This window comes from Papio anubis, chromosome 8 (assembly GCF_008728515.1).
Source record: "Papio anubis isolate 15944 chromosome 8, Panubis1.0, whole genome shotgun sequence".
NCBI lineage: Eukaryota > Metazoa > Chordata > Mammalia > Primates > Cercopithecidae > Papio > Papio anubis.
Window position 1 is genome coordinate 128,508,777 of NC_044983.1, and position 20,287 is coordinate 128,529,063.

A 20,287-nucleotide genomic window follows, 5' to 3' on the forward strand; every position below is an offset into this window, starting at 1 on the left:
AGACCCTGGTAGAAACCTCAGAGGGTCCCAGGGGCCCAAGCAAGCATCCTGGGGTTCGAGGATGAGCCCCAGCCCCCAGAAGGAAAGTACTGTTTGTGAGATCCAACAGAAACCTCTGGGAAAATGTGCTGGTCTTTTTTTTCTATTGTTTAGCCGCGAAGAGATTACTCTAAACGTTCATTTTCTCCTAATTACCTCTCTCTCCCAAACCCAGGCAAGTCAAGCAAATAGGTATTTGTTTTGCACAAATACCTATTGCTTACACAGAAATGGGTTTACCGTTTTTATTTTGACAAAGACCATACTCTCGTTGTCCACTAAAGATAAGGGCCAGGTGTGGCTTAGGGGCCCGAGCTCCAGGGCTTCTTCATTGCAGGGCACCACAGCTGTGGCATGGGAGTCCCGCCAGCAGCCAAATCAGGGTACTAGAGGCTGGGATGATACAGCTGGGTTACTTATGGAGTGACAGCTCTGACCCAGAGGCGCTACACGTTTTCTTTAGGATGTGTGGGTGTTCTGGACCAACAGAGACACCCCCAGAAAGGCCCCAGACCAAGCATTCAATGTCAGCGCACATACATGTCCCTGACGTCCCCCCAGTGACTCCCCATCATGATAGGCCTGGGTACACTGAGGAGGTGCACTGAGGAAAGTGTGGGGCTGGTGGTACCTGGGCCCTTGGATGACTCCGCAAGTGGATGTGCAAGGAATGGGGAGTTAAGAGCCCACATAGGATGCACAGACAGAGGTGATGTGGGAAACTCTCATCTCCCTTCTCTGGCTGAGACACTTCCCCCACTCCTTTTTTTGGGGGTGGAAAAAGAGAGTCATTCGGTGAAAAGAGCTGCGAACCAAACTTAAGGACAGGTAGACATGCCATGCCATCCTAGATGTTGAAGGAGCTAATGGTGCGCGCGCGTGTGTGTATGGTGTGTGTGTGTGTGTCTGTGTGTGTGGGGGGGGGGGGGGGGGGAGAGAGAGAGAGAGAGAGAGAGAGAGAGAGAGAGAGAGAGAGACCCTACACTGGCCTTCCAGGCAGCTGAAGCCCCAGTGAGAAGCCTTCCAGGGATGCTCAGGGGATGCCTGCCTCAGCCTGCCTGGGGCCGAGGGAGGCCACCATTGGATGGGTACAAGGTCCCAGGGATCACTCTGGAATTAAGGTCCCAAAACAAACTGGGAGGTTCTAAGATGTCACCTCGCCACCCCTACACCCCAAGCTACTGCCAGGGGTTCTCGGACAAGCTTTTTCATTAGAAGCTGATGTCATTCACTATAAATGCCACCTGCCCAGGAGGAGTCCCAGTGAAAGCCGCCGTGGCACCATGCACCTCCAGTTGATCAGGGCCCCAGAGCAGCTTTGGAGTGGAGCAGGAAGGTGGAAGTGAAACTGTGACTTTCGTAATGATTTCTCAGGGAGACGTGGAGACTGTAAGCACAGGCTTAGAGTCAAGCACTTCAGACTGGAGTCCTTCTGCCTTTCCCTGCTCACACAGGGGCAGATGGGCAAAGGAGTTCTAAGATGACTCGCAGCGTTACGACTCACTGACCCTCCAGAAGTTCTGGCCATGAGTCTCCTCCCAGCCTGCACTCTTCAGCAATGAGCAGCATTTGTTGTCTCTGGAAGCTGAGTGTTCACGCACTAGACCACCCGAATGGCAGCTTAGGACGGACTTCAAGGGAGAAGCCGGGCAGTGGGCTGTTATCAGCTCAGCTTTGGCAACAACAAGAACGCTGAAGGGACAGGTACCCCCACACAGGGACCCAGCTATGTCTCAGGATCCCGAAGCCTCTCCTTGAGCTCCCAGCCCCCATGAAATATTTGTTTTGCTCAAGGTCTGATGGTCGCATGTCCCCAAAGTTCATATGTGCACAGTGTTCCCTGTGCAGCGATCAGAGGCAGAAGAGTTAGTGGCTCAAAAGCTCTGGACAAGGCAGACCTCGGTTCTGTCCCTGACTACCTGACCTGTGTGGCCTCATACAAGTCATTTGACCTCTGTGTGCCTCCGTGTCCTCACCACTCAGGGGAACATTAGCAGGCCTGCCTCGTGATTTGCTAGGGGATTCTATGAGATAGTGCATACAAAGTTCTCCATGTAGTATGAGCCCTCACTCAAATCTTAGGTATGTTGATTGTAAGGGCCTGTGAGTTTGTGCGTGCAGGGGAACAGATGGGCGGCACGTGGTTTCTACTTTCTAGGGATGACAGATTTGTTGGGGAAATGAACATGCACTCGTTTATTCATCCTATCAACAGATGCTTATTGACACCTACTATGTGTCAGGCTTTGTGAGGTTTGATGTCCCTCTACAACTGCCAGCCCAAATAATTGTCTAGCTGCTTCTTGATTACCTCCACTGATGGTACACTCACTACCTTTCAGCTTTTTTTTTTTTTTTCATCAGAAAATTCTCCCTGATGTACAGTAGTGGGAAAAACGTGAGCTGAAACAGGTCTAGATTCAAATCCAAGTTCTGTCGCTTACTAGATGTTGGGCCTGGGCAAGCCACTTTACTGATCTGTTAAATGAGAGTAATAATACCAGTCACTGTGCAGAAGACAAATGAGATCAGCCAGTCACTGAGGGCTCAGGCAAGACTGTCGCCCAGTGGTCATCCGAGTGACGTTTTGCGATAGATGGACTAGCAGGAGGAATTCCAGCTGTGACCTCATTTGATGCTCACTTCCAGTCATTTGGGAGCTAAGCAATGGTAGCAATGCCATTTTACAGAGGAGAAGACAGACTCAGAAAGTGAACTCCCAGAGTGGCATGAACAGTGACAAAGGCTGGACTGGATGCAGTGTGGTGTTTCAAAAACACAAGTCTAACCCTGCCATCCTCCTGCTAAAATCCTTCAACAAACCATTCTTCTAGACCTCAGCCCAAAGCAAGGCATTCAAGGTCTTCCTTGATGTATGCTGTGCCTTGAACCCATCCTCATCCTTCCTAGCCTTCACCTCCTCCTGCCTGCACCCTGCACCCTACACTAGGCTCTCCAGGCTCCAGGCCCTGGCACACATTGCCAGCTCAGTGCCTGTGCACCTGAGGGTCCTTGTGCATTGGGTGCCCTCTCCTCCTTCCTCACCGATCTATTCCCACCCGCTCTTCAAAACCCACTCCCAGCGCCTCCTGTCTTGGGAAGCCCTCTTTAGCCCCAGCACACACACAGCCCAGCCACTCCCCTGTCATCCCACAGGCAGGTCTGCTTGGTTCTCACACTGCATCCCCAGCACCTAGTGCTGCACCTGACACAAAACAAAAGCTGACTACAGATGTGTTGAATAAATAAATGAAAGGGAGAATAAATAAACGAAAGGGAGAATGAATAAATGAGTGGACATCATCGTTATAGCATTGATTGCACTGAATTGTGATCATTATTTATGTGTCTATTGGCCTCGCTAGGTGGAGAGCCAGTCAGGGGCTCTGTCTTATGCACCTTCGTCTCCTTCCAGCCTGGCACAAAGCCTGTGCATAGTAAGGATTTAAGAATTCTCTGTCCCTAGAATGACTCAGTCAGTGTGCACATCCCCAGTTGAACTGTCAGTGCTGGAGGGCGGAAACCGCCCTTGTGCCAGTCATCTGCTTTCCCTCGTGCTCACACAGAGAGGCGAGGCTTGGTCGATTATCAGGAGTCTGGACTCACTAGTGGCCTGCAGACACATACCCTAAGTATGTGTCCATGCTGGACATACCCCAGGTATGTGCCAATGCTGGACAAGGCAGCTGGTGCTCAGAGGCTCACACACCACCCAGCAGTCCTCAGGCCCTGAAGTCCAGAGGTTTTTCCCCTGCACAGATCTTGTCCAGCACCTTCTCCCCTGGCCTGAGTCTGGGAGGTTTTCTACCACTAGATGGTGCCAACTGCAAAGGCTGGCTCAGCTGACTGCCCACAGCCTTTCCTCCTCTGCCCAGGGATGTCATAAGGGGCTCCCCTGTCCAAGGGAGGACTTCTCTGCAGCTTCCCCTAACCAGCTGTGTGCCCTGGCACCTCCAGGCACTCAGAAAGGAAGCTTCCTTCTGGGCATCTTTAACTTGGGATGTAGACAGGATGGATAGTGATCCCAGGAGTGGGATACCCACCCGGTTCCAGCCCATTCCAGCTCAGCTCAAAGTGTCCAGATCCCCAGCTCTGTTCTGGGCACAGTGGGGTCAAGGAGGACGCACAACCAAGTGGGTGTAAGAGGAGACAGACTTCTGTGTGCCATGTGACATGTGCCAGGCCCTACCTAGTGTTGCCACATCCACAATGCCCCTTCACCCTTCCAACTGGCCCCAAAGGGAGGTGAGCGTGATTGTGCCCATATCACAGATGGGAATGCTGAGGCTCAGAAAGATGAAGATGCTGTTCCAAGGCCACATGGAAAGAACTTCTGTCGGACTGTTTCAGGTTGCATGTTCTTTTCTTGACACTCAAACTTAGTGCCCAGAGGAGAGGTTCCGGTACATGATGCCTTGAATATCAAAGATATCAAAGCCCTTTTAGCCAACAATCCCCCATCCATCCATTTCACCATTCAACACATATGAAGCCCTACTGTGTGCCCTGTGGTGTGTTTCAGGCGCACAAGAGATGCAAGGCCCGGGCTCTGCTCTTTCCAAGTTCACATTCCAGTGAGAGAGGCAAGGGCAGGGAAGGCTTCCTGGAGGCGAGGGCATCTTTATTTCCTCTGCCAAGAGCATGTCCTGAGTGTGGCTCTCAGAGATGGTCTGCTAGTGCTCGTGAGGCTCTGAGGCTTCTAGACTCATGACCTAACAAGGAAACGTCTCTCCCCAAAGTCAAAAAGAGGTGTGTGTGTGTGTGTGTGTGTGTGTGTGTGTGTGTGTGTTTACTGATTTGGAAATGTAGGGGTTTTCTTGCATCCTGTTGTGTTTTTGAGGAAACACAAACAAGAGCAGGCTAACTAGTGCCTCCTAGGTGAATGCCACCCAGCACTGCCCACCCCAAGAGCTCTCTGTTCCCCACCAGCAAGGCCTTCCGAGGCCACGTGGCCCACAGAGCCTTCCTCCCTGCAGGGGGCCGCAGGCAAGATGTTTTTTGCCATTCAGGTGTCTGGGCCATAACAGAGAAGCTACCCGTATGTTCCCAGTGAAGACTGGCACTGTGCAGGCACTCTGTGGGGGCCTGCCCCACCCTGCCCTCACCCCATGGAGTTCACACGCATTAACCTCCAAACACACACAGATATCTAATTTCTGAGGCTGCCTAGCGACTTAAGGGAAAGCCAGGCACACGCAGGTCAGCGAGTCAGGAGAGTCCGCCCAGAGAAAGGGGCCCCAGGTTAAAAAGATAGGAGGGCCTCTCAGCCACAGGGAACTGCATCACAGTGGCCTTGAAGTAGGGAAAGGGTGGATTTGCCCAAGTCCTGAAATTAAGCTTAAAGTCGGGTTTTGTCTGTTGACTTGCAAGGGCTTTATTTATCGCATCAATATTTACTACATTTATTATGCGCCAGGCTCAGAGCTTAGATAGACTAATTCAGAAATTCATCTGAACTACTTTCCTTGTCCCTGGTCCTTCAAGGTGCGAGAGTGGACCCCACTCTCCTGGGCAGAGCAATTACTGCCCTGGTGTTCAGAGAGCTTCCATTCCTCCTTGGGATGCCCAACACTTTGCACAGTAAATCCCTCGAGTTGTAGTAAATCACCTCTAATACTTGCCTCTCCCATAAGCTGTGGATTCCCTAATCATAGGGACTTTTAAAACTTATCTCCAAATGTCTAAAACTTAAGAGAGACTATGACCTACCTCTGCGAATGTTTGTTGAGTGAATGAAAGAACCCAGAGGAGGCAAAAGTAAAAGCTGTTGCAATGAGAGTTAGGAGATTAATGTGCACCTTGGCCTTGCTGTGAACTGTGTCATCCTGGGAGTGTCCATCTGTCTCTTTGGGTCTTGCTTTCCTCCCCTGAAAAGGAGGAAAGAATTTGTCTGAATAGCTCAGCACCGGAACCTGGTGTTCAGAGTGGAAAGCAGATCTGTAACCCCACAAAGCAGGTTCCTCTGCTTCCAGATGGAGGAAGCAGCCCAGAGCCCAGCCATCCCCCTGCCCCAGCCCCACAGAAGCCCTGGTTTCTCCCTGCTTACTTCGGAACTCTGGCATCAACGATGGGAAATGCTTGGCAGGATGCTCCATGGCCTGCCCAGGGCTAGGACTGACTCAAAGCCTGGCTCCAGCCCCCGCTCCTGTGTCTTCAGGCGATTCTCTTCCTCTCGTAGACCCAGGTCTCCTTTGAGATCGAGCAAAGGGCACAGATGGGATTCAGGGGGGCAACCAGATGGGACGGCAGGTGATGGGAGCTGGAAATAGTGGCAGCTTGAAGCTCCTGCACTCAGACACCCGGGCATCTCCATCTGCCATTCCTCGGGCCTGGGCAGCTCTTTGGACCTTGGTTTCCCTTCCCAGCTGGCCTGTTGTTATGTTCATCATATTTGCCAAAATAAAGATGAAGCCGTTGGCTGGGGGTTGGGAATGGGGATGCTGGGGAGGAGTGCCGGTTGGTAGCATGGAGTGTGTGTGTGTTGGGTGGGGGGTCTCATTGCCCTGAGAACAAAATAAAAGGGCTCCTCCATGCAGGGCTGGTGCTGGCAAAGGAAGCGCAACTCACTCCCCAAGGGCTGGGGCCCATGCAGCTGCCAGGAGCTCTAAAACTGAACACCTGCCGCTGCACCACGCCAGCCCTTTCCGGATACTCAGAGGGCAAAAACATAATAAAAGGTCAGCGGGCCGAAACTGGTGTTAAATAGGAGACTCAGAGAGGCCTTAAGAACTCTTGATGAGTGACGGAACTGGCCCTGCAGGTCCTCAGAGAAGAGACATGGGATCCGAGCCCCGCACAGCCACATGACTCACAACCAGCTTCCACCTGCTCAGGGCCTCGGCTTCCTCCCTGTAAACTGAGGCCACCTCACTTACCTTGGGGCTGCAGGGACAATCACTCAAGGAAGGAAAGGAGCAGGCGCTGAGGTGGAATTGCGGCCCCGCCGCTCACCAGCAGAGGGATTCAGGCAATTGGTTTAACTTCGCTGCATATTGGGTTCCTCTGTTCTATTTGTTTTATTGAAAAGAAAGGAGATGTTTGGCTATCAAAAGCATGATAGAAAAAATCATTTTCTGAAAACTTTTTGAACAGTATGAAGACAGGAATGCAATGGTAGGTCCCTTCGGGCATTGAAACCCCTGCCTCAGCAGCCCTCCTTCCCCTCTGCCCTTCCCCTGCAGGCCCTCTCTCCAGCCCCTACAACCATGGACTTTACCCCAGCTCCACTGGAGGACACCTCCTCACGCCCCCAATTCTGCAAGTGGCCATGTGAGTGCCCGCCGTCCCCACCCCGCTGCCCGCTGGGGGTCAGCCTCATCACAGATGGCTGTGAATGCTGTAAGATGTGTGCTCAGCAGCTTGGGGACAACTGCACGGAGGCTGCCATCTGTGACCCCCACCGGGGCCTCTACTGTGACTACAGCGGGGACCGCCCGAGGTACGCAATAGGAGTGTGTGCACGTAAGTGAGTCCCTCCATACCTTCTGACCAGCCCCTTAGCACCCCCAGCTCTGGCCCCAAACCCCCCCTCCCTTGGCACCCCTACAGCCTTTCACCTGGCCAGGCTTCTGTTCAGCAGGAGATACACCCCATGGTCAGAGGCCAGAGGCTGGGCCCTACCTGGGAAGGGGAGGGAAGGGGAAGGGAAGGGGAGGGAAGGATGCCTGCACTCATCTCGCCTCCAGAACTTTGCTTTCTGCTTTATTCTCAGTCCTGGAAGCACATTCATGGCTGTCCCCAAGGAAGAGGGAGACGCCATGAAATACCTAAGCCTGGTTTTATTCTCTTAGTGGTAGGACCTTTTAATGAATGCCCGTGGCCTACCAGGACACACCAGCATACTATAGAACTCCAAATATTTTGGTAATATTGTAAATTAAAATAATATGGTTTTAAAAATCCAGTAGCCTTGAAAGAATGAAAACCAGTAGCCTGCAGTCATCCCTTCCCACCAGCTACCTACATTTCTCAGTTACTACAGTCACTTTAATTTTCTAGTTATTTCTTCTGATAGCTACTGCTATAAAATATGCCTTCTGCTATATCTTAATTGCCTTGATATATCAATTTTTTATAATCTATTAATATTCTAAGATAGTTGATGATTTAGCTCCTCAGTATCACCTGATATATCCCTACCTTCCAAATAACATTGCCATAATTTTTGGTTATACAATCATCAGTATTTATAATATTATGACTATGTAAATATTGTTCACTGCAGTATGAGATCATGTACTTGTTTGAATTTCCTTCCTTATGATGCTTTTTGTTTTTCCTGGACTTTCTAATGGCCTTTGCTTTTTCTTTATTCTTGGTCTATTATGATATCCTCCTGTTTGGAGGTGGTGGTTGTTGTTGTTGGTGGTGGTGGTTATTGTTTTCTTTGGTCTTCAAGTGCTCCATCATGGGTATTCTGTCCTTTTTTGTTCCAAGACACCTCCTTTATGAAACTTTCTGACCTCCTGCTTCTCTCTGGGCTTGTATTCCCTTGAATTGTGTAAGCATTACCCAAAATACGTGACTCATCAGATTCAGAGAGGTAACTAGGTATTACGATGCAGCAGCCTAACTTCTGAAAACTTCCACAAAGTCTCAAACCCAAAAGTTCCCTTCTTCCCTTAGTGCTGAATCAAGTCTTCCCCTTAACTATGACTCCGTATACACCCCATCACATAGTCACACACAATGTAGTCTCTCATCCTCAGCTAACCATTATATTTTTTGAGGTGGATTGTCAATGAGGGTTATGCACATTGTTTGAAGTCAAACAATTTTATTTTATCTGAACCTCATGGTTAATTTATGACAGTTTCTTCTCTTTTATCATTGGTTCATGCTTCAACTTTCACACCAATCCTTGTGTCTTTGTCTTTCTGTGAATAACCATCCCACTTCTCCCATCTTTCTAATTTTTCTTCTTTTACTGAAACTCGTTAGCAGCCACATAAAAGTTACGTTCAAAGAGAACTTGCAGCATCACCTGCTCAGAATCATCTGATGTGTTGGTTATAAATGTTATTCCTGAGCCCCACCCCAGACTTGTTGAATTAGAGTCTCTGGAAGTGGGAATGAGGATCCATTCCTTTAACAAGACTCCCAGATGATTCTCATGCATGCTAAAGTTCAATAACTGCTGCTAATATACTGTCAGTCATCTGTTCCCTCCCCATAACCCAGGTAGGGAAACCTGGCCTGGACTTCTTACACTAGAACCACCTCCAGTTATATAAGCCTGTCTCATAATTTATTCCCCCTGTGAAAACTGTTCTTCAAGGTCATTAAAAAGATAATTCTGTTCACTGCCATTGCACTAATCTCTAAAGCTGTATTGAGATCTTGTCATCTGCCAAGCACCACTCATTTATAGATGTTCTGTCATGGATTCAAAGATTGTGTGAACCCAGAAACTGCCTGTCCTGCCTGCCTTCCCCACTGGTGGCCTGGAAAACCCCCTTCCCTGTCCTCCTCACCCCCAATCGCTGCATCTTAGGTCCTGCCTTGACCCAGTACAGCCACTTAACTTCCCAACACCATGGGCTTCTGTGTACTTCCTTTCCTTTTATTTTAAAAAAACAAAAACTGTAGGGCAAAGGAGATTCTAATAGATTTTACACTTACCAATGGTTCCCTGTTCATGAAGTTTTGCAAGCATTGAGATAAATGAAACTAACCAGGAGCTATAGAAATTCTCAGAGGCTTCAAATGTTCATGTCCATTGCCAAATTCCAAAAGAGAGCTATCGTAAGCTTCATAATAAATTTTTAAAATGTATTTAATACTAAATTTTTTCATTCAGATAGTTTCTCACCGACCCATTACACTACACACACACACACACAGTTATACATATACACATCACACACATATATGTGCCCACACGTGCACACACACACAACTCACTAGTGCTCTATTGAACATGTTCCCAGAAGTGCTACCATAGTGTCTGAATTCATGAGACCCTAATGCAGGAAATAAGAGAGTGTGGGGACTGCAAAAGAATACACCTCTGGGCCAGAGGGTAAGCAGAACAAAGGGTTCCTCTAAGAAACAGTCTTTCCGCAAATGGTCAGCTAAGCCAATGGACAGTTCCCAGGACAGGCTAATTCTGTCCTTGAAGATTTGCATGTAATTAGACCAGAACAAGGCAGGTAATAAAAATGAGCAATCGCAACCCTGGCTCATATAACTCAAACAGAGTATGATGGGTACAATGGCAATGTGGTGTGTGCAAGCCCTGGCTCTCAGAGATCACCCTACTGGGCCCAGCCACTGTGGCCAAGCAGAAAAAAGCTAGATCTTGTTCGGCATGCTTAGTTTTCAAGAGAATCCAGATATATGGATTTGTGTATGATTTGTAAACATTGGCAATAATTCAAAAATATTTTTAAAACCACTCTGTGGGCCAAACTAAATACGTCTGTGGGCAGAGGGTGACCTCTGAGTTACATCGTTTGGCTATTTCAGTTGCACAAACACTACTCAATGTTTAAATGAAGCTGGGTCAGGCCTGAGGGCAGTGTGGTTTGGTGGAAGGATTATGATATTTACAGGCTGACAGGCTTGGGTTTTAGATCCTGGCTCTGCCACTTGCTAGCTACGTGACCACAAGCACATCACTTAAGGAGCTTGATAAAACCAACCCCACATGGTTGTTGCAGAATAAATAAGGAAATGCAAAAAAAAAAAAAAAAAAAAAAAAAAGATTGACTGCTCTTCGGCTTGGCTTGCGAGGAAAGTTACCTCAGTCTTATTCACAGTCACCTTTAGAGGAGGGAGCAGGTCTAGCTCCCTCCCCTTCTAGTATGGGCCTAGATCCCCCATAGTGAAGAGTGAGGGAGTAGTAAACTCATGCAGGCTCTTCGGACCTAGACAACTGAGCTGGAATCCTAGCATCATTATCACTCACTAGTACTATGACTTTAGGCAAGCTACTGAACCTTTTAAGTTTCAGTTTCTTCTTCAAGGAAAATGTGACAAAGTTTATATCTCTGGGTGGTTTTAATGTCAAGTGCCTGCTACATGGCAGGGGCTGAATAAAGGGTAGAGCTCACCCCAGCTCCCATCCATCCATCCCTCCACTGATTCTTCACACAATAAACATAGGTGAGGCAGCAAACACAAACAGAGCTACAACAAGGTGTGACCCACTGTCCCTGTTGAGAGTGGGACTGACAGTCCATGGGAGGTGTGGGAAGGGAGGCAAAGCCCCGATGGCAGAGCAAGTTGACTTGAATTCCTGAAAGTGCTTCAGTAAGAGGAGAGCTAACTAGATCACACCTGCACTGCAGATCTGAGATTAGATAACAGGTGGTGAAGGAAACCCAACTGGCTTCACCATCTCGCCTTTGATTAGTTGGAAAGTGAATGAGTTGGCTGACGGGACCATCTGCAGCCATCATTCATCCCACTAGCCTGTGGTGGGCAGGCTGGTCAGAGTCAGTAGCAGCACCTCACTTCCCCATCCAAAGCTCCAAGGAGAGACTGGAGCACCTTCTAGATGCAGTGGTTTTCAACCTTAGCTGCAAACAGGATTCACCTGGGGAACTTTAAAAACGCGGAGATTAAAAAGTAAAAATTAAAATTAAAACTACGGAGATCAACAAAGGAAATATACTGACACCCAGGTCCACCCCCGTATTCTGAGGCCTGGCATGAGCATCACAATTTTTAAAAGCTCCCCAGGTTCCCCTGGGGTTCCCGTGTGCAGTTGGTGGGGAGAACCACCGTACTGGGGACTCCAGGCATCCAGCACTGACCTCTCCCTCCAAAGTCTCCACATACAGGGGCAAAGTCCCGGGCTTAGCCCACTCCCTTCTACACACACACACACACACACGCACACGCGCACGCGCGCGCGCGCACACACACACACACACACTCTTCCTGGAGAGACAGCGTGCAGGCACAGGCAGGGTGACTCAGAATGCAAAGATCAGTGATTCACCCAGTACTTCCTCTGATTTTTTTGCCTTCCTCTGTCCCCTCCTTCACTGGTGTCTGGTGGCAGGAAATGGGCTGTGGAGTCAGGTCCCCTGGGTTTGAGTCCCAGCTGTATCATTCACCAGTTTTGTGACCTTGAACAAATGAATCATTTAACCTCTCTGAGAGCTTTCCTGTCCATCAAAGGAGAAAAATAAAACTCTCTTCATGAAGTCATCGGAGAACTGAATGAGATAATGTATCAGATGGTGCCTGGCACTAGATCAGAGGGTCAGTTGAGGTTAGCATCTTTCCTTTCTACACCTCCTGCACGGATAACTGCACCCCAAGAGAAACAGTAGCCGCAGCAAAGTTCACACAAACCGGGATTCTGCTTCCCGCTGTGGTCACCTTGGACGCGACGCGTCTTCACTTTGCTGAGACTTTGTTTTGCTATATATAAAGACAAAGATGATAATGTGATAGTGTTTCTCTATAGAATAAAATAAGTAATGCAATGCACAATAAAGAGTAGAACTCACCCCAACTCCCATCCATCCATCCCTCCACTGATTCTTCACACAATAAACATAGGTGAGGCAGCAAACACAAACAGAGCTACAACAAGGTGTGACCCACTGTCCCTGTTGAGAGTGGGGCTGACAGTCCATGGGAGGTGTGGGAAGGGAGGCAAAGCCCCGATGACAGAGCAAGTTGACTTGAATTCCTGAAAGTGCCTCAGTAAAAGGAGAGCTAACTAGATCACACCTGCACTGCAGATCTGAGATTAGATAGGAGGTGGTGAAGGAAACCCAACTGGCTTTGGGTTTCCCAGTATCCAATAACAGAGACAGTACTTCGAAAATCTTCATGCCTGCTAGATATTAGGATTATTACTATTATTAATAGCCACCTTTAGGCAATCCCTGAAGGATAGAACTGTTGGCCCACTGCAGATTCCAAACTGCTCCTCCTTGGGTGGTCACTCATGATGTCTGGGGCTCTCTGCCTGTATTTCCAGAAGCTGTCCTCCCGAGAGAGCATGGTGTCAAGGGTGACATCTGGCCCAGAAGTCCCCAACTCTCCCTGGACTCCAAACTGGCATAACTAACTCCACATAGCCACTCGGTTATCAACCAGGCGTCTCGCGCATAATAGAGAACACTTGAGTCCACCCAGCCCAAACCCTGCTTGTACAAGGAGGACAGAGCATCTTCTTCCTTCTTGACTCCTCTCCTCTCCCCGGCACAGCCCGTCTGTCAGCAAGTCCTGGCAGCTGTCCTTCCAAATCTGTCTGGAAGCCGAGCTCTTCTCTTTCTGGCTTCAGACTACACCCTCTCACCTGGGTCTCAGGGTGGTCCCCCATGCTACCTTTGCCCTCTGATCTGTCCTCAACTCAGCACCATGTGTGTTCTTGCAAAGCATACTTTTTGCCATTCATTCAGCAGTTTCTTACTGAGCACCTACTATGTGCTAGGCTCTAACAGCTTTGCACCTTCCTCTGAGCCTACAAGGAAGCCTTCTCTGACCTCCTCTCCTTTCCTTTTCCTTCTTGTCTCCCCTCCTCAGACCTCTCCCACAGCCCAGGCTTGCTCCCACCCCAGGTCTTTTTACTTAAGTGGGCCCCTCCCTACCTGGAAAGCTCCTCCTCCAACCCCTGGGTGGGCTTACTTCCTCACCCCCTTCAGGCTTTTCTGAGCATCCTCACCCAGTGAGGCCTTCTCCATCCACCTAATTTAACCCTATTCCTGTTTGCACTGAGAATACTCACCAGCAGCACTAGAGGCTGCAGCATTTACCCCAAAATAACTTTGCCACAAAATATCTCACGTTTATTATTCTATTCACATCATTCTGGAACACCAACTTTGAAAAACAAAAGATATCAATCTATTTACAGCATTGTGTTTTTAGTAGTGGTCTTTCCGTTTACAAAATGTCATACTTCTCGATCACTGAAAATGTCAAATCCTAGAAAACCGAGCATTCCTATGCATAATTGTTCTTCAACAGTTGGCCGGGATTCACTTGATGCATCTGATTTTTCTGAAATAGATTATTCTGATGATTCAGACAATTCCCATGTTAGTTCTGTTTAGAAAGAACTCCAAGAAACAGTTTTTATATTTTATTTTTACATCGAAAATCAGTCAGATTTGCTTCAACCGCAAAAAGCGTGTTTATATAAAATTAAATGAGCTCTGGCAGCTAGCTGAACTTTTTTTCTAAACAGGGAAAGGGTTATTAATAAATTTGCAACTGTCTCCCCACTCCCAACTCCCCCTCCCTGCTCCACTTTTCTCCCAGACGCTTGTGACCGCCAACATTCCATATGACCTTTCCACAGCATAAGCTCTTTGAGGGCATGACTTTTGTCTGTTTCGTCCGCTATTGAGTCCCCAGCACCTGGAAGGCTCCATAAATGTGTACGGAATGAATCGAACACGTGTTTCGAAGTGTTCTGGCTTTTCTTTACAAGTCGGTCACCTTCAGAACCATGAGCCCTAATGGCAAGTATTTGTCAGTACCAGGCTTTGTGCCTGGTGCTGGGGACCCTGCAGGGAGCAAGTCCCTCGGGATGCTGCATCCTTCCACTCCCTAGGTGCTGGCTGAAGCTACAAAGGAACTCCCGCACTCCCTCTGCTGAAGTCCCACCAAACACTCAGCCCTGCCCTGTGCACTCTCACACCTCCCTGCCTTTGCCTTTGTGCCTCTGTTCCTCCCCCATGCTGGTAGCCATCCCAGGGATTGGGACGTGGTCCACATGGAGCCCCTATAAAGGCAGCTGGGCCGGCCAGGGGCATCAAGGCCACTGGACCTGACCCGCCGCCTGTGTTTGCAGAGGTGGTCGGTGTGGGCTGCGTCCTGGATGGGGTGCGCTACAGCAATGGCCAGTCCTTCCAGCCTAACTGCAAGTACAACTGCACATGCATCGACGGTGCGGTGGGCTGCACACCACTGTGCCTCCGAGTGCGCCCCCCGCGTCTCTGGTGCCCCAACCCGCGGCGCGTGAGCCTACCCGGCCACTGCTGTGAGCAGTGGGTGTGTGAGGACGACGCCAGGAGGCCACGCAAGACCGCACCTCGTGACACAGGAGCCTTCGGTGGGTGTGGGCCCGAGTGGGCTGGGGGCGGGACCGTACAAATGGGTTGTGGACCCTCCTGGAGCTCTGACCACCATAGAATGACTCATTCCCCAGTCCACTACTTACTAGCTTTGTGACCTTGAGAAAGTCATACCTCCCCTGAGACCCTACTGCCCCATCTGTAAAACAGAAATAATCCCATCTGTCTAGTCTGTCCTATGGGATCCTCCCAGCGTAAAATGAGGAGTGCTTTGTAAAGAACAAAGCCCTAAAAGTGCAATCCATTATTATCCTACTAAAGCATTAGGGATGGGTGGTGGAAGAAGGGTAGGTGTGTGGGTACCTGAGGAGAGGAGGCATGAACAAGACGAGATGGGTCTGGTGGAAGCTTCATGATGACTTGAGGCTTCCCCCTTGCTATGAAGATGGGTGGGCAGGTGAGAGTTCAGCCAGGTAAACCGGATAAGAGGAAGCCCTGGAAAAGGAGGGTGGGGAGGGGCCCAATTGTTTCACTGCTGCTTACTGGAATGTAGCCCAGGGCCATGCATTTAGCATGTACCCAATTAATGTTTGTCATACTGGTGGGTGGGTAGATGGATGGATGAATAGATAGATGGATGAATAGATAGGTGGGTGGATGGATGGATTGGTGAAGAGATGGATGGATAAATGGATACATGAATGTATAAATAGATGGATGAGTGGATGGATAGGTGATGGATGGATGGATGATGAATGAATAGGTGGATTAATAGATGGATGGATAAATAGATAGGTGGATGTATGAATAAATGGGTGGATTGTTGAGTTGACAGATAGATGAATTGATGGATAGGTGTATAAATAGATGGGTGGGTAGATGGATGGATAGATGAATAGATAGATAGATGTATGAGTAGATGGGTGGATGGATGGATGGATGGATGGATGGATGGATGGATGGATGGATGGATGGATAAATAAGTAGATGAGTGGACAGATGGATGAATGGATGGAGAGATGATGGATGAACTGATAAATGGATGGATGAATGAATAGATAGATGGATGTATAAGTAAATGGATGATTGGATGGATAGATGATGGGCAAATAGGTGAATGATGGATGGATCAGTTAATGGATGGATGGATGGCGGATGGGTGGATGGATGGATGGGTGGGTGGGTGGATAGATGGATGGGCTAATAAGGATCTGAACTAGGGTAGTGGGAGTAGAGGCAGCAAAGAAGGAACAGGCACAAGAGGCATTTCTTCAGTGAGATTGAAGGTCTTAATGTCAATTTAACGCATGGGGTGAAGAAGAAAGAGAGCCAGAGGCTGACTCCCAGGGCTTGCCATTGCCTAGGATCAAATACAAGAGAAGCAGCACATTCGGGCTAAGGGAGATCTACTTAGTTTGAAACAGACTGAATTTAAGGCAGAGTGCCCTGCCCACGGGATCTTAAGAGGAGCTTCCAGTTTCTCTTTATGAGGAGGAAGGAGAGGAAATAGGAGAGCTCTGAAGTCATCTGCTTGGAGCTGCTGGTGGTGATGGCTGGGATGGCCTGAGGGTAACATGCAGAGTGAGAGAGAGGGGGCCTGAGGCAGAGGTCTGGGAATGCTGACATTTGAAGGGTGAAGAGGATAAGAGGAGGCATGGAGAAATCAAGAGGAGGGTTGGGATGTATGAAGAAAACCAGGAGCATCTGATGCCATGGCAGGCAGCAGATGAGGACATTTCTAGAGGAAAGTGCTTACCAGGCAAGCAGTAGAGAGCAGTGGAAAAATGGCAATGGAGTGAGAGTTCTAAGGGTATTGGTGGGTTTTTTTTAAATTATAGATGCTAAAGACTGCTCAGGTACGGTGTGGGGCAGGATTTCTCAAGCTCGGCACTGTCAACATCTTGGATGAGAGAATTCTTTGTGGTGGAGTTGTCATGTGCATTGGAGGATGTTTAGTAGCAATCTAATGCATGGCTACTAAATCCCAGCAATCTAATCCCTGGGCTCTACCCACTAGATGCCAGTAGCACCGTCTCCCTCAGAGGTGTGACAACCAAAATCACCTCCAGACATTGCCAAATGCACCCTAAGAGACAAAATTGCCAGGTGGAGAAGCAGTCCTGGGTGGATAGGAGGAGGCATGGAGGACAGTTTTGTCCCCAGCAGCCCCAGGGCAGCAAGGCAGCTGTCCCACCACCACCTCCCCAGCAGGGCCACATGAGGGTCACAGGGGAAGCAGGGAAGCAGAAGCTGTCTATCCATTGTGTGTGGCCCAGTGACCCCGTGCTGACTGAGCACAAGCAGAGCCCCTGCCTAGCAGAGGTGACCCAAAAACCAAAGCTTTTATCCTTCTGGGCAAATCCCTCCCCACTGCCTCCCAAGATACTTGCAGCTCCAGTTCCTGCCAGCCCTGCCCCTCCTGTCCTTGGATGCCTCCCATTTCATTCAAGTCTCTCCCTCTCTCACTCAGTGATTCCTGCATTCGTTCATCAATATTCTCTGCACACCTATAAGCTTGGAAGAACTGACTTACCTTTCCTCTTTCTCCTAATCCTAAGTACATTTCTCTTCTTTTCTGTGTTTATCTTTTCCCCTCTCTTTCCCTCCCTTCATTCTTTTTATTACTTTTATTACCTTCCCTCTGTTTCTTTCTCTCACACACACACTCTTTCTCCTCCTCTCCTTCTTTCTCTCTCTTTTCTCTGAGCTTCCATCTATCTGTCCATCCCTTCCCTCTCTGCCTGTTCCCTCCTCTCCTCATGCATATGTGTGTTTGGATGGGACAGGCCTCCTCTCCTCTGCATCTTGTTCTGTCTTTCTGTGGGCAGTTCTCTGTCTTAACAGCTTTTAACCTGCTTTGGTCTTGAGTTCGCTACCGTTTTCCATTTTTCAGATGGTTAGAGAGCACCTACCATCTTCTAGACGCGGGAGATACGTGCATCAATAGGACCATCCAAGAGTGGGTAGTTGAGTTGGCTGATAGTCAAATGACCACACAGACTCACATTAACTAAGGGCTTTAGCTTACTAAAGGCCAGGGACAACTTGGGTGCTTTCATAGGTGTAAAGTTGTCTTTTCTATCACGGTATGGGAAAGAGATGCTATAGCCAACCCCATCTGCAGGTGGGGATCCTGAGGCAAGGAGGTGTGAGCTAGCTTATTGGAAATTACATAGTCAGCAAGTAGCAGTGCTGCCAGTTGAAGAGTGTATGTCCTCTTTTTCCCTTTTTTTTTTTTTTTTTTAAACAGAGTCTTGCTTTTTAGACCAGGCTGGAGTGCAGGGGCATGATCTCGGCTCACTGAAACATCTGCCTCCCAGATGCAAGCAGTTCTTGTGACTGAACCTCCTGAGTAGCTGGGATTACAGGCACATGCCACCACACCCGGCTAGTTTGTGTATTTTTTAGTAGAGATGGGGTTTCACCATGTTGGCCAGGCTAGTCTCAAAACTCCCGACCTCAAGTGATCCACCTGCCTTGGCCTCCCAAGGAAGCCCGTATGCCCTCTTAACCACTATGCCCTCGGCATCACTGAAACAAAATGTTAGGTGCTAGAATGTAGCTACTTGCCTTTGCACTTCCCCCAAGTAAACTTTATCTCTGCAGAGGCAGGAGAATGTCTTTTAAAAGTCTTATTTCCAGCCAGGCGCGGTGGCCCATGCCTGTAATCCCAACACTTTGAGAGGCCAAAGTGGGCAGATCTGCTAAGCTCAGGAGTTCGAGACCAGCCCGACCAACATGGTGAAACCTCATCTCTACCAAAAATACAAAGTTAGCTGGGCATGGTGGCCCATGCCTGTAATCCCAGCTACTTAGGAGGATGAACAGGAGAATAACTTAAAGCCCAGGATTCAGAGGTTGCAGTGGGCCAAGATCGTACCATTGCACTCCAGCCTGAGCAACTCCATCTCAAAAAATAGTAACAATAATAAAATAAGTCCTATTCCCAGCACCTAGCAGGATGTTTGATGCATACTCAGTAAAAATCTAAGCCCTATTATTGTGTTGCCAGCCCCACAGGCAGCTGTTATTGTTCTAATAGGGAGACAGGCCCAGGGTGGGTTATCTAAGATCACACAGCCTGTAGGTGGTAGAGCAGAATTTGAACTTGGGTCCACCCGTCTCTAAAGATGGGTTTCCTCCCATGCTTCCACACTGCCTCTTTTGATCAGAAAAATACAAGGAGCTCAGAACATGTCCTCCACTCCCTGGGTACCTTTGCTGGTTAGAAGCCAACTTGCTGTCCTGTGGGGAGGCACAGCCAATTTCTCTCTGTTCCCTTGAGTTCTGGGGACCCCAGACCTTAGTGTGGTGAAGGTGAGGGTTGGGGGCTGGTGGGAGCTGTAGATTCATGCAGATTCTGGTCCCCACACACAGATGCTGTGGGTGAGGTAGAGCCGTGGCACAGGAACTGCATAGCCTACACAAGCCCCTGGAGCCCTTGTTCCACCAGCTGCGGCCTGGGGGTCTCCACTCGGATCTCCAATGTTAATGCCCAGTGCTGGCCTGAGCAAGAAAGCCGCCTCTGCAACCTGCGGCCATGCGATGTGGACATCCGTACACTCATTAAGGTGGGTCCAGAGCAGGGGTGGACGTCTGGACTTCACAAGCAGACAAATCCGGATTTGAGCCTGGCTCCTGAACTTCCTCGTGGGAAGCATTTGTAAAGTGGGAATATTGTAAAGTGGGAACAGTTAAGCTCACCTGGTAGATCTGGTGTAACAGCTATTTGGGATAATGCAGGTCACCAGATTGGTGCACTGTGAATTTCACTCAGTGGAAGCTTTGGTAGGCATCATGTTATTAGAATCAGGATCACTCCAGGAAAACCTCAGGGACCGTCAGGAGTGGTCTTCTATAATGATTCTGAGGGATCCTTACCAATTTCTATCCTCCCTTCACTCCCATGCCAGCCCACTCACACAGAGCAGCCACACTGGGTGATATAGGGAGCACTAAATGAGGCTCAGGACCCCTAGAGTCAAATGTCTACTTGCATTAATTGCATGTGACTGTGGCCAATCTCTGCTCATCACTGAGCCCCCATTCCCTCATCATTAAGATATTGGAGTTGATCTCTGAAATCCCTTTCAGCTTTAAGAGTCCAAGATAATTAAAATAAAGCATCAAAGAAAATTGGGCCACATTAGCCTGAGCCCCAGCTTCAGAGTTAAAAGTGGATCTGATTTATCTAATTCAAGTCTCCCTCACTCATGCCTTAGGAGTGGTCAGTCTTTTGTCACATGAAAATCAAAGCAAAC

General features: G+C 48.9%; 1 protein-coding gene across 2 annotated transcripts in view; it reads left to right on the plus strand.

Annotated features, from left to right (window-relative positions):
• CCN4 (cellular communication network factor 4) overlaps positions 1 to 20,287 on the plus strand; it is a 40,741-nt gene that overhangs the window by 15,050 nt on the left and 5,404 nt on the right. The window contains exons 2-4 of one of the 2 annotated variants that reach the window (XM_021942673.2): positions 7,221 to 7,500; positions 14,804 to 15,064; positions 19,404 to 19,597. In XM_021942673.2, coding sequence (XP_021798365.2) covers positions 7,221 to 7,500; positions 14,804 to 15,064; positions 19,404 to 19,597 — 735 coding nt within the window. The remainder of the gene's footprint in view (positions 1 to 7,220; positions 7,501 to 14,803; positions 15,065 to 19,403; positions 19,598 to 20,287) is intronic. The other variant, XM_031669777.1, reaches the window with a different exon arrangement.